The 15,503-nt window shown below is 30.9% G+C and overlaps 2 protein-coding genes across 13 annotated transcripts in view; one reads left to right on the plus strand and one right to left on the minus strand.

Annotated features, from left to right (window-relative positions):
• LOC126884845 (uncharacterized) overlaps positions 1 to 9,903 on the plus strand; it is a 127,418-nt gene extending 117,515 nt beyond the window's left edge. For 6 of the 12 annotated variants that reach the window (XM_050651129.1, XM_050651153.1, XM_050651167.1 and 3 more), the window contains 2 exons: positions 3,507 to 3,557; positions 9,590 to 9,903. In XM_050651129.1, coding sequence (XP_050507086.1) covers positions 3,507 to 3,557; positions 9,590 to 9,670 — 132 coding nt within the window. In that variant the 3' untranslated portion in view covers positions 9,671 to 9,903. Of the gene's footprint in view, positions 1 to 3,485; positions 3,558 to 9,589 lie in introns of all 12 variants that reach the window. The other 6 variants (XM_050651147.1, XM_050651162.1, XM_050651168.1 and 3 more) reach the window with 4 other exon arrangements.
• Positions 9,904 to 15,283: 5,380 nt separating this feature from the next.
• The window catches only part of LOC126884852 (odorant receptor Or2-like), a 42,853-nt gene continuing 42,633 nt past the window's right edge, over positions 15,284 to 15,503 (minus strand). Inside the window, exon 7 of the mRNA XM_050651171.1 lies at positions 15,284 to 15,411. Within this exon, the coding sequence (XP_050507128.1) occupies positions 15,358 to 15,411 (54 nt within the window). The 3' untranslated portion in view covers positions 15,284 to 15,357. The remainder of the gene's footprint in view (positions 15,412 to 15,503) is intronic.

Consider the following 15,503-nt stretch of genomic DNA (forward strand, 5'->3'; position numbering starts at 1 on the left):
TAAAAAACCTGTCTAAGTATTTAATTATATATTAGTTATTTTTTCATTTTTATTTTTTTAGGGAGGATATAATCAATTTAAAAATTTCAAAAAATTGACACGCGTAGTTGAGTCTTTTACAAAGCATATCTATTTTTTATAAACCCGTAGGTTGAGTGTACGTAACCTTAAAATTTTCGAAAATAAGCGTATAACTTGCTTTTGGAGCTGGCTGCATGTCCAATTTTTTTCTATTTTGTGTGTTCTATCAAAAACTATATTTCTTATTTATTTCAGATTTTCTGTAATCCGTGCCCCCTTCAAAAACCCGAAAACTGGATATTTGAAAGCTTTTGAGGATTTTCCCCAATGCATCGCATAGACTACAAAAAAGATAAAATCAAGGTTTTTCTGGGTTATATAAAATTTGAAGTAACTGGGTCCTTTAGGACAATAAAAAAGGAGAAAACACGGTCAAACTCCCCAAAAACGTGAGGCTGTTTTGCCGTTTGGGTTTTTTTTGAGGTTTGAACATATTTCGCCCATTTTTGAATGTCTTAAAGAACTCAGTTTTTTCATATTAGACAGGGTGTTTCATTAGGAAAGTAACATACGTTAACTGTAGAAAGAGGACACTTAGGCGGTCTCAAAAATACCATACTTAATGGGTCTTACCCCATTATTAACAAAGATACTGGGTGTTTTATCTATTTTGCCATTTTCTTATTTGATTCATAACTTTTTAACCACACTGTATATTTATTTTATATTTGGCAGGCAAATATCCTTTAAGGTGTACAATAAGTTAATTTATTTACAATTGCAAAAAATCCAGGTCCGGATTAAAAAATATTGGAAAAATATTCCGACCCAAGAACAACACTCTGTACATTAAATTTTTTTAAAATGGATTTTTCAGTTGAAAAGAGGATGAAAATCTAAATTTAGCGGTATATTTGAATTTTCGGCAAAATGATTTTTCTGGTCAAATTTTGAATTTGAATTCTGAAATTATGAGATTGCGAGAGCTCTAAGTAGAAAAAAATGTAAATACAACTTACAACTTGTTAACCGCACTGTTTATTTATTTTATATTTAACACGCAAATATTCTTTTAGCTGTCCCATCAATTAATTTATTTACAATTATAAAAAATCCATGTCCGGATTAAAAAATATTGTAAAAATATTCCGACCCAAAAAAACACCCTGTATATTAAATTTTTTTAAATGGATTTTGAATTTAAAAATAGGATGAAAAACTTAATTTAGTGGTATACTTGGCATTTTCGGCAAAATAATTTTTCTGATAAAATTTTGAATTTGAATTCTGAAATTATGTCAATTGCGAGAGCTCTAAGTAGAAAAAATTAAAATGCGACTTAATTTTAATTAATACCATTATTTAATCTAAATTGGTAAAATGTTAACATTTCAGCGTTTTTTTATTATGTGTGACAAATAGTTTATGGCGAATATTCATCTTTAAATAATGAATAAATAATAAAGAGTCAATAAAGACATCACTTTAATCAACAAAGTATCTAAAAATTATAACAAAACAGCGAAAATTTGCAGCATAATAACTACATATCCAAAACTAAAGTAGAACTATTTATAGTAAAACCTACTTATTCAAAATTATCACCATCAAAAATTATTGTTATGTGTCAAAATGTTAATATTTTACCAATTTAGATTCAACAATACTATTACTTAAAATTAAGTCATATTTTAATTTTTCTTACTTTGAGCTTCGCAATCCACATAATTTCAGAATTCATATTCAAAATTTTAACAGAAAAATCATTTTGCCGAAAATTTAAAGTATACCACCAAATTTAGTTTTTCATCCTCTCCTCATATGTAAAATTCGTTTTAAAAAATTTAATATACAGGGTGTTTTTTGGGGTCGGAACATTTATACAATATTTTTTAATCCGGACCTGGATTTTTATAATTGCAAATAAACTAATTGATTGGACACCTAAAAAAATATACGCGTGTTAAATATAAAATAAATATACAGTGCGGTTGACAAGTTGTAAGCTGTATTTCAATTTTTTTCTACTTAGAGCTCTCGCAATTAACATAATTTCAGAATTCAAAATCAAAATTTTACCAGAAAAATCATTTTGCCGAAAATTTAAAGTATACCACTACATTTAGTTTTTCATCTTCTTTTCAACTGAAAAATCCATTTTAAAAAAATTTAATGTACAGGGTGTTGTTTTTGGGTTGGAAGATTTTTCCAATATTTTTTAATCCGGACCTGGGTTTTTTACATTTGTAAATAAATTAGTTTATTGTACACCTTAAGTGATATTTGCTTGCCAAATATAAAATAAATATACAGTGTGGTTAAAAAGTTATGAATCAAGTAAGAAAATGGCAAAATAGATAAAACACTCAGTATCTTTGTTATTAATGGAGTAAGACCCATTAAGTATGGTATTTTTGAGACCGCCTAAGTGTCCTCTTTCTACAGTTAACGTATGTTACTTTCCCAATGAAACACCCTGTATAATATATTATGACCTATAAAAAATCTTGATTTGATCTATTATGAAGTCTATAAAACGGAAAAAATCCCCTAAAACTCCTAAAACACCAGTTTCTTTGGGGGTTTTGAAGGTCTTACTAAAAAATCTGAAATATTCAGAATTCTACTTTTTGATAAAATAGACACAAATATACCTTCAGACATCTTTAAAAAAGTAATACGCTTTTTTCGAAAGAAAAAAAAATGTATTTTGAGCTTATGTAAACTACACCTACGGTCTATAAAAATATACATATAGGTATGCGGGTGAATTTTTTGAATTTTTTAAATTTATTGCATCTTACCTAAAAATCAGTAACGAAAAAATAAAATAATAAAATATACATGTTTTGTAAATGCCTTAACTATGGGTGTGAATTTTTTGAATTTTATAAATTGATTGCATCCCTAAAAAAAATTAAAAACGAAAAAATAACGTTTTTGGCGGTAGAGATAGGGGGAGAGGGATGAAGGTTATCATTGCTCAGAGTCTTATTTTTTAATCACATCAAACCTAAAAGAATGAAAAAAAAAATTAATTCTGGGAGTAATGACATTTTGCTAATTTTAAAGGGGGGTACCCTTGTAGCAACAAGCTCCTTACATTAATTTAGCTATCCATGATTTTGCAGCATTTTGCTGTATTTTGTTCAATTCAATCTTCGTAAGTAGTGCTCTTATAATTTTAGATATAGTGGAGAGAGGTGTTACTCCTGACAGATGCCCGATTTTTTTTTTAGATAGATATCACTTGTCTTCTCGGTTTTTTTCTTTCCTTGTATTCCTCATTATTCTAGGTTTTACTCTCTACTGACTGATCTTGGTCATTTAAGTTAATTTAATTCAGTAAGAAGATGAAGCTGTTATATAAAATATGTGATTTAGTATTACTTTTCTACAACTTTACAAATATACATTTGATAAGTTTTGTTGTATTTTTGACATTTCCTCTAATTATTTTACAGATGGTTAAAATTTATTCATAGGTACATTGTCACATGCTTTCTCAAGGTCCACACATAAAATTGTTTAAATATGTAAGTAAAATGCGTTTTACGAAGCTTTCTTAATGGCACAGAAGCAAAATGCTATACGCACAGTTTTTATCACTCATACACACATTCGCAAGCTTGGTTTTTCTGCACGACGCTATTTTGAGTGGCCTACATCTTGTTGACGCATCAAATTCGGCAAATACATTGCTTAGTTTTTTACAGTTCTTAAGCTTTTAAAAAATATTTAGTATATGGTATAGAAGACAACAAAAAATACTTTCATAACTTCAAACTATTAAAATGATTACACAATATTTGTACCGGGTGTCCCAATAAGAATGGCTTTATAATAGAATCGGCCATATCTCAGGAACCGTTTATACTACAGCTTTGGGAAAAAAATTTTTATAACAAAAGTTACCTCGAGAAAAGCCTGGAAATTATTTTCATATTTGTAAGTCCACCGCTAGAGGGCGTAATTGAGTGTCAAAAACTTAAAAATCAAAATTTTACAAAATTTACATAATGAAAGGGCACTGAAAATCCAATCATCGTATTCATCGCAAAATTCTGCGAATATTTGATTTGACAAGTGTAACTCTACCTTTGCAAATAAGAGGTGGGGGTGAGTGGGAACCTTGTTATGAAAAATGGCTGTAAGTCCGGTTCTGCTTAATCGATTTTTTCAAACTTGGTCTCGTTGAAAACATATCTTTTTCGTTAATGTAAGAGTTATAATTACGAAACAGCCTAATAAGTAATATGCCAGCTAGGGGGCGCTATTTTATGTTTTTCAGAAATCTAGTTTTCTTTGGAAAATATTAAATACAAGTATTCACTTTTAACCCTGTATTACAAAATTAGACCAAATTATTAACAGAATATCGAAAACCGCATGTCGATACCTTTTTTCTATCTCGAGATATCTTAAGAAACGTGTTAATTTTTAAACATAACTGATGATGTCTCCTGTAAACGAAGTTACGGAAATGAAAGTGGAAACAAATAGTGTGCTGTGGAAAAAAATTAAAGCGTGACACTTGCGGAATGCCTACAGAAGTGAATACTTATTATAGATTCGATTATATTCGTTTGATTCAATTAGATTCCATTCGATTAGATTTAATTTTATTTAATATATATTATATCTATAATTTAATATAAATATATAATATATACCTAATTTAATACATAATATTATATACTAGTGATTTTACCCGTTAAAATTAGGATTAATAAGATATAAAGATACATAAAGCTTTAAATTATTATTTTTCTTAATAATATAACCGATATTTTTTAATTTAAAAGTTTAATTACTGATGAAGTATAGTAAATACTTAGTGTAAATTTTAATCGTAGTAAATACTGCATGGAAGAGTTCATTTATTTTTAGATACTCTCATTAAAGGGGAGGCCGTTATACAAAAGTGACTTTTTTAAATTTGTTGATTACATTATTCCTTTCAACCTACTTATCCTCAAATTGTATTTTTAAACATCCTATTAATTTTATATAATAATAATTAAATTCACTATCAAATTTGAAGTAAAACTTCTTTTGAAAGTTTGTTAATTCTAAAATTAATGGGTAAAATCACTAGTACAGTTTGTCAAACGTAGCAAAAAGTTGAAAAATTTCGGCGATTGTAAGATTTTCAAACTCTTTCCTACGTTTGACACACCATATATATTATGTATTAAATTGGGTATATTTTAAATATATTAAATTATAAGCATAATTATAATAAAAAAATTAAATCCAATTAAATGGAATCGAATTGAATCGAACCTAATATAATTGAATCTATGAGAAATATTCACTTCTGTCGGCACTCCGCAAGTGTCCCGCTCTAATTTGTTTCCATAGCACACTACCTGTTTTCATTTTGATTTCCTTAACTTCGTTTACCGGTGACATTATCAGTTTGTTTACAATTTATACGTTTCTTAAGATATCTCGAGATAGAAAAAAGGTATCGACATGCGGTTTTCGATATTCTGTTGATAATTTGGTCTAATTTTGTAATACAGGGTTAAAAGTGCATACTTGTATTTAATATTTTCCAAAGAAAACTAGATTTCTGAAAAACATAAAATAGCGCCCCCTAGCTGGCATATTACTTACGAGGCTGTTTCATAATTATAACTTACATTAAAGAAAAATATTTATTTTCAACGAGACCAAGTTTGCAAAAATCGATTAAGCAGAACCGGACTTACAGCCATTTTTCATAACAAAGTTCCCACTCACCCCCACCTCTTATTTGCAAAGGTAGAGTTACACTTGTAAAATCAAATATTCGCAGAATTTTGCGAAGAATACGATGATCGGATTTTTAGTGCCCTTTCATTATGTAAATTTTGTAAAATTTTGATTTTTAAATTTTTGATATTCCATTACGCCCTCTAGTGGTGGACTTACAAATATGAAAATAATTTCCACGCTTTTCTCGAGGCAACTTTTGTTGTAAATATTTTTTTCCCAAAGGTGTACTATAAACGGTTCCTGAGATATGGCCGAGAGCCATTCTTATTGGGACACCCGATACACGATGATATACAGGGTGAGTCACCACTAACGGGACGGAAGATTACAGCGAAATGGTGAAAGATTTGAAAATTTTTTTAAATTAGTAGTTTGTAAGTTGATAAAATCTACATTTTAAAATTGTTTTGAAATATACAAGGTGTCCCAATAAATGGCGGCGTATCAAAGTTATATTTTTTCTTATGGAACACCCTATATTTTATTGCATTTTTAATTGTCCGCAAAAAATAAGGTACAATTTCATAAGGCTTCCCTATACATATGTACAGAGTGTTCTGAGTTATGTTGACTTTTCTTAAAATGTAAAGTTTTAAAAGAAGGCTTATTCTCAAGTTATTTAAGAAATTATAAAAGAATTACTTTTACATTTAAATATTTGGATATTGGTTGAATGTATATCATGATTAATTATTACACATTTATTTACAGGGTGTTCAAAATTTACAGTTTCATTATTGGATTATTCAATGTGTCATATGATTCTTATTTTAAATAGAACACCATGTATATTAATCAATAATTGTGCTAAACAATTTTACCTCTTTCGAATGGTATATGGATGTAATATACTTAGGTCTCATAGTTTTTGCGTAATATACAATTATTTAAATTCTTAATCTCTGTGAGCGGCCGTGGAGTAACGGCATAAACGCTGGCCTCATACGCCAGTAGACGTGGGTTCGAGCCCTGACAAAGACAAACCATTTTCATTTCCAATAATGACACGAGCCGTCTCACCGTGCCTCGGAGAGCACGTAAAGCCGTCGGTCCCCCTGGGCTAGTATACATCGGCACTAGTTACTTAAAACAGGGTTAAAGATGTAAATGGCGCTGGAACTATCCGAAAGGATCTCCCCGGCAAAAATGCCATACGATATTATTATTATAATTCTTAATCTGTAAATCGATTTTAAAACAAAAGATGTAGTTAATTAATGGCATTGTATGAAATAATAATTGTCACCTTATAGTACGGTCTGGTTTTTATTTTATAATTAATGTATTCCATGATTAATTATTACACATTTATTTACAGGGTGTTCAAAATTTACAGTTTAATTATTGGATTATTTAATGTGTCATATGATGCTTATTTTAAATAAAACACCATATATATTAATAAATTATTGTACTAAGCACAGGTTCCTCTTTCGAATGGTATAGGGATGTTCTATAACTAGGAGTCATAGTTTTTGCGTAATTTACAATTTTCTTAAACGGTAAATTGATTTTAAAAATAATATTTATAGTCTCTCTCGATTTTTAAACTGTACGAAATAAATGTTTGTTTACTGTATCATAATGAAATGAAAATTATGTCTATTTACTAGACCATTATTATGAAAAGTAGGTATATTGGTCTGTATACAATACATTAAAAAAATCAGGATCTTCTAAAGAAGTCTAAAGTCCATAAACGATAAGTTAAATATTTATCATAATCCTGTTTGGTCTAATACTGGTGTAGTTGAGTTTTATATGGATAATAGTGGTTTCTCTTAAGTATTCTAACAGTCGTTTGACTGATTAACAATTCACCCGAAATTTTTTCTTTACTAGTATTTGGGTTTTCCGTAACAGAAAGCAGGACATCAAGCTCCTTGCCGTCATCACAAATAACTGATTTATTTTTATTTAACTTTCCGTATGCAACTTTACCAGTAGCACGGAATCTATTGAAATCTCTCAAAAACGTCTTTTTTGGGTGTCTTCTATCAGGAAACTTTTGAGCGTAAACTTAAGAAGGTAAGATACAATTTTGCAAACACTCCCCAATGCAAAGTACCATGTTTACTCTTTCGTAGATAACGTGATTATTCATTTTTAGGAACAATTAAATTTGAATATCATACACGGATGTTTATATTTTTGATCATTACCAGACGGTACTGTCATAAAATGACAATGTCATACAATGAGATACATCTTTTGTTTTAAACTCGATTTACAGATTAAGAATTTAAATAATTGTAAACTACGTAATAACTATTAGACCTAGGTATAGGACATTCATCTACCATTCAAAAGAGGTGACTCCGTTTAGTATAATGGTGTATTAATGTACATGGTGTTCTATTTAAAATAAGCCTCATATGACTACAATGAACTTACAATGAACATATGACTACATACACTTCAATCTAATAATGAAACTGTAAATGTTGAACACCCTGTAAATAATTGTGTAATAATTAATCATGGAATACATTCAACCAATATCCAACTATTTAGATGTAAAAGTATTTTTTTCATAATTTCTTAAATAACTTGACAATAAACCTTCTTTTAAAACTTTACATTTTAAGAAACGTCATCATAATTCAGAACACTCTGTACATAGGTATAGGGAAGCCTTATGAAACTATACCTTATTTTCTACGGACAATCAAAAAATGCAATAATAAAATACAGAGTATTCCATAAGAAAAAATATAACTTTGATACGCCGCCATTTATTGGGACACCCTGGATATTTCAAAATAATTTTAAAATGTAGATTTTATCAACTTACAAACTACTAATTTAAAATTTTTTTCAAATCTTTTACCATTTCGCTGTAATCTTCCGTCCCGTTAGAGGTGACTCACCCTGTATACCTATGAGTGATATATTCGCAAAATATTTTCTAAAATAAATACTACAAATGAAGAACAAAAGACAAGAAAAGTGAAAATTATTTAAGAAGTTGCATAAAGAAGGAGAGTTGAGGAGAATGGATAGGCAATGAAAAAAAAAAAAAATAAATTAACGGGAAACGAAGGGAATATGATAGAAGAAGGAATACGACATTTTTAGGGAAAATTGGCACAAAAACAGGAATACAAAATAGTTAAAGTAAATAGTTGAAGTTAAGGAAGTAGTTAAGAGAATAGGTAAGGGAGCTAAAAGTTAGCCAACGACTCTCCAGTAAACTCCATCATCATCATCATTTGCTCTACAACCGATGGTGGGTCTTGGTCTGTTCCAGAATCAGCTTCTTTTCCTTCCTGTTCTTCGCCTTGGTTTTCCAATTTCGCACTCCTAACAGCGAAGTTAGCAAACAACTCTCCAGTAAAGTCCATCTCCAACAATTAAAATACTTTGGACATGTTATGAGATCATACAAAGAAAACATGGAAAGATTCATTATACAGGGAAAGGTGGAAGGCCGAAGGTCACGAGGAAGATCCCCAACAAGAGGGATCGATCAAATTGCAGAAATATGTAAAAGACCTATGCATGAGGTAAAATAAATGATCAAAGACAAAGATCTTTGGAGGCAGACAATACACGACATCACTACACACCCTCCGGGGGGTCAGGATTGGCGAGAACGAATAAAGATAGAGATATAAAAATAGAAAACAGAATAATTGGAGTAGTATAGAATAAAACATTATTGAATATAGTTCATTCAATTGTTTTTGCTTAACTCCATAGAAACTTATTCAGTTTTTGCTGCTTTATTAAAGTTTGGACGTCCTTTTACGTCCAGTAAATAACTTTACTCTTCTGGTCAATAATGATTTATCTTCATTTTCAGATTCCACCTTTAGCTACAAAAGAAGATTCCACCACTAGCTTCCCTGAGGAATTTCCATCGACATCAAAACAATATCCATAACGAACTGACGACAAAACACAAAAACAAAGAAGAACCTAGAAAAGAACTGATTCTAATGTTTTTTATTACTGTTTTGGCCTATTTTTATGGAGCAATGTTGAATGTTGATAACTTGTAATTGCCTAGAAAAATTCATATGTTAACCGGGTCCTTGATAATACGTAGGGATCTATGAATAATCGTTTTGTAAAAAGCTATTATGTTTTTGTGTCAAATAAAATAATTTACGTAAACAGTTTTGGCTTTTTATATTAAACATAGGTTCTCTATAGTTTTTTGTTAGGACAGGGTAATAAGGCAAAAATATACCCTGTTCATTACACTTTAACAGCCAGGGTAATGAAGCGTTTTTTCGACAGTTAATACCTGTAAGAACAAATTGTAACTATTTCCTGCGTAGGATCTGGCAGCCATTTCTATTTATAAACAATTTACTATCAAAAAACGGCCTCTATTCATTTTTTTAAAGCAATGGAAAACAGTAAAGCTTATGGTTATTTATTACAAACATCTTCGAGAGCATGGAAAAAGCTTTAAAATGGCGTATTACAAAGTTTTATATATAGTATTTTTACTACAAAAACGTTATTACGTAGGTCAAAATTTTTGACGTAAGAGAACTGTCAAAACATTAGAATGTGACTTTTCATTATTGCCATGTTTATTATATATATGGTAATAATGAAAAGTCACATTCTAATGTTTTGACAGTTCTCTTACGTCAAAAATTTTGACCTACGTAATAACGTTTTTGTAGTAAAAATACTATACTCACTTATTATTAATATAATTGCGAAAAAAGTCGAAATTTCAAAAAAAAAATTAAAGCACTCATGGGAGTGCCGATAGAAGTGAAAACTTCTTATAGTATATAAATTACGAGCTCAATGCTTTTCCCCATCCAAAAAGAAGTGCTATATAAGCGTTGCGTACGTTCTATGTACCCCTATTTATGTATACATACACATAATATACAGTTATGAGCGCGCTAATAACCGGCGAAATAGCGCATAAGACGGAAAACATAATACATTGAGGAACAAAAAGAGATGAAACTAGTGAAGGTGGAAATGATCGTTATAAACGTACAAATTAACATTACATTACATAGTTTCCCACCTGTAGACGTCTGTGACAGGAGTATTTTATAAAATTCTACTGTCACAGTGACAGTTATCATACTCCACTGATACGTCTACAGGTAGGAAATTATGTAACGTAATGCTAATTTATAAGTTTATAACGATCATTTCCATCTCCACTAGTTTCATCTCTTTTTGTTACGCAATGTATTATGTTTTCCATCTTTTACGTTATTTTGCCGGTTATTAGCGCGCTCATCACTGTATATTATATATGTACGAAATTTAGTTCGGCAAAGTGATGACGGTCGCAAACTCAATACTTTTTTCTTATCTAAAAAGTGCACAACGTCCCTAAAGAAGTTTTTACTTTAAAAATTTATTTCGTCAAACAATGACGGTCGCTAATTTAATACTTTTTCCCCATCTAAAAAGTGCACAACGTCCCGAAGGAAGTTTTCATTTAAAAAATGTATCTCGCCGAAGCGATGACGGTCGCTAATTCAACACTTTTTCCCCATCTAAAAAGTGTATAACGCCCCTAAAAAAGTTTTCGCTTCAAAAATTTATTTATTTATTTCGTCGAAGCAATGACGGTCGATAATTCAATATTTTTCCCCATCTAAAAAGTGCACAACGTCCCTAAAAAAGTTTTCACTTGAAAAATTTATTTCGCCAAAGCGATGACGGTCGCTAATTCAATACTTTTTCCCCATCTAAAAAGTACACAACGTCCTTGAAGAAGTGTTCACTTCAACACTGTATTTCGTCGAAGCAATGACGGTCGCGATGACGGTCGCTAATTCAACACTTTTTCCCCATCTAAAAAGTGTATAACGCCCCTAAAAAAGTTTTCGCTTCAAAAATTTATTTCGTCGAAGCAATGACGGTCGATAATTCAATATTTTTGCCCATCTAAAAAGTGCACAACGTCCCTAAAAAAGTTTTCACTTGAAAAATTTATTTCGCCAAAGCGATGACGGTCGCTAATTCAATACTTTTTCCCCATCTAAAAAGTACACAACGTCCTTGAAGAAGTGTTCACTTCAACAACGTATTTCGTCGAAGCAATGACGGTCGCGATGACGGTCGCTTATTCAATACTTTTTCCCCATCTAAAAAGTGCACAACGTCCTTAAAGAAGTGTTCACTTCAACAATGTATTTTGTCGAAGCAATGACGTTCGCGATGACGGTCGCTAATTCAATACTTTTTTTCCATCTAAAAAGGGCAAAACGTCCCTAAAGAAGTTTTCACTTCACAACATTATTTCGTCGAAGCAATGACGGTCGCTAATTCAATACTTTTTCCCCATCTAAAAAAGTGCACAACGTCCCTAAAGAAGTTTTAACTTCAAAAATTTATTTCGTCGAAGCAATGACGGTCGGGATGACGGTCGCTAATTCAATATTTTTCCCATCTAAAAAGGGCATAACGTTTCTACAAAAGTTTTCACTTCAAAAATGTATTTCGCAGAACCAATGGCGATCGCTAATTCAACACTTTTTCCCCATCTAAAAAGTGCGCAATGTCTCTAAAAAAGTTTTCACTTCAAAATTTTATTTCGTCGAACCAATGACGGTCGCTAATTTATACTTTTTCCCCATCTAAAAAGTGCACAACGTCCCTAAAGAACTTTTCACTTTAAAAATTGATTTCGCCGAAGCGATGACAGTCGCTAATTCAATACTTTTCCCATCTAAAAAGTGCACAACGTCCCTAAAGAAGTTTTCATTTCAATAATATTAGTATTATTATACGTATATTATAATAATATATTTACAAAATTTATTTCGTCGAAGCGATGACGGTCGCGATGACGGTCGTGAAATCAATATTTTTTCCACATCCCAAAATAGATTTTACATTTTATTTTAAATTTAAATACTTTTATACAATTTATGTATATATACTCATAATATAGATACGTACAAAATTTAGTTCGCCGAAGCGATGACGGTCGCGATGATGGTCGCGAAATCAATCCTTTTTCCCATCCTAAAATATATTTTACATTTATTTTAGATTTAAATGTCCCTACAAAATTTACATATAACTACATCCACATAATATAATATAGCATAAGTGATGACGGTCGAAATGATGGTCGAAATGACGGTCGCGATGACGGTCGCGATGACGGTCGCAATGACGGTCGCCAATTCAATGCTTCTTCCCCTATCCAAAAATCGCACGTTCCTAAAGATGGCGGTCGCGATGACGGTCGCGAATTCAATGCTTTTTCCCCTATCCAAAAATCGCACAACGTCCCTAAAGAAGTTTTCACTTCAAAAATTAATTTCTCAATAACTATTGTAAAAATTAGTTTGCAGCTTCGAAGTTTTAGTCAAATGAGGGTTATTTGGTGCTTAATATGTGACAAAAATTCCAAAGCAATTCATTCAATTGTTTAAATTTTATTCAAATTGTTTATCCCAGGGAGCTTTTCTTTTGCAATAACATAAGTCAGAAAAAAATTATTTTAAAACCATACCACAAGTGTCAAATGAAAGAGCATGAGCTAAACTTTTAAACTGGTTTAAAAAAATTAAATAAAAATGCATTTATTAGTAGTAAATAATTATGCAAAAGTATCGTTAATTTTTTCTTGTAAACTTTTTGAATAACTTTGCTCAAAAAAATCTATTTTTTTACCGTGTTTAAGTGCACAACTACCAAGTAATGTTATGTATATAATAATTGATAAAAAATTGTGATAAATATGTATAATTTATTATATAAAAAAATAAAAAGTTTATAAGGAAAGATTGAAGATTCTTTTGCATAATTATTTATTACTAATAAATGCATTTCTTATTCAGTTTTTTTTAAATCAATTTGAAAATTTAGCTCACGCCTTTTCATTTGACACCTGTCAAATAGTTCTAACATGATTTTTTGTGACTTATGTTATTTCAAAAAGAAAGCTCTCTGGGATAAACAATTTGAATAAAATTTTAACAGTTGAATGAATCGCTTTGAAATGTTTGTCACATATTAAGCCCCAACGAACCCTAATTTGAAAAAAATTTCAAAGCTGTACACTAATTGTTTACAATGGATATTGCGAAAATATTTTGTTTTTGCAATTTCAACCATTTTGCAATTATATTATTAACACTAAATGAGTACATCAAACTTTGTAATACGCCATTTTAAAGCTTTTTTCATGCTCTCGAAGATGTTTGTACTAAAAAAACCAAAGTTTTACTGTTTTATATTGATTTGAAAAAAGGAAAAAGGCCGTTATTTGACACTAAATTGTTTATAAATAAAAATAGCTGCCAGATCCTACGCAGGAAATTGTTACAATTTGTTCTTATAGGTATTACCTGTCGAAAAATTGCTTCAGTAGCCTGGCTTTCGAAGTGTCATGGTTTCCTGAACGTTATTACCCTAGACTATGTCGCTATGAAGACATTGTGATTGGACGTTCTGTCGCTAATTATTAGTCGGTGGTCTCCAATAGACGCCGTAGGCTACGTACAGCGTCACGCCGTAGGTCGCGTCTCTATGCTAAATACAATAAATAATAGTTGCGTTCTGTTATCGTATACCGAACGCGGCATGAAACGGCTGTACGTGAGGTCCACAGGCGGTAGTCACTAATAGGCTCCATACGCTGCGTACGCCGTCACGCAGTAGGTCGCATCTGTATGCTTTATACAAGTAATAACGTATGTGGTCTCTATTAGACGTTGAACGCAGCGTCTGTCTATGAGCGACTTCAAATTTTGGACGCAGCGTCTTTTGTTAATTTCCAGCATTGCAGCGTACGGCTGGAAGGTATGCGTCTTAACATGGCCAAATTAGTCAATTAATTCATAAAAAATAAAAAGACAAGTTGGTAATTGAGTTGGTCAAAACTAGCAAATCAATATATGATGCCGGCGATAAAAATTATAAATAAAAACAATATTGAAAAACAAACGTTTGACGTTTGACAACGACAACGACACCAGATTTGGGCGTCGAAACGTTAATAAAATTATTTTTTAAATTTAATTATGGCTTATTTCCCATCTAAATAGTTAATCATAAAAATGCCACAAAGAAATATCTTCAGAACAACATTATGAAATACTCACATACAGAAAACTACAGCAAAAGCTACTATGTTCTTGAACATATAAAATATTGTGCGGTAAGAATTGGGGGCTCCACCCCAGAATGAGCTTGTGGTTATACACAAGGTTTTCTAGGACCATGATATGGGTGTTGGACAAAAACACAGCAAATGGGAGCAATAAATCTGCTAATACACAACAGCTATGTAGCATTCCTGTGTATCACGGGGTTCATAAAAATAACTACAGCTGCGTTGGAAGTCCTGCTGAATCTAGCACCATTTTATATAATTATACAGGACAAAGCCAGATCGGTGATGCTTAGATTATTACATAGTCAGCAACAGATAAGCCAGGCGCATAGTGCTGACAATAGAAAGTTAATCGAGGAGCTAATAGCAGATATATAATAGGGCAGCTTAAAAATAAAGAACCACTACATTAAATTCGTTTATCTTGTGTTAAATTACAAGTCAAATTCCTTTATTTGAGAATACAAACCGTGATTAATAAAAATATTTGAATTCTTCTCTTTGATCTACAAATAGGCAGTTTTAAAAAATGTTGTAATGGAGTAGCACAGCTTGATCATCTGAAACAACAAGAAGAAAATATTAATATAATAAATATTATTTAGAATGATATTGACAAAGTAGCATATGGAAACTAATTGATGCCTTAAAA

The sequence above is a fragment of the Diabrotica virgifera genome, chromosome 1, assembly GCF_917563875.1.
Source record: "Diabrotica virgifera virgifera chromosome 1, PGI_DIABVI_V3a".
Taxonomy (NCBI): domain Eukaryota; kingdom Metazoa; phylum Arthropoda; class Insecta; order Coleoptera; family Chrysomelidae; genus Diabrotica; species Diabrotica virgifera.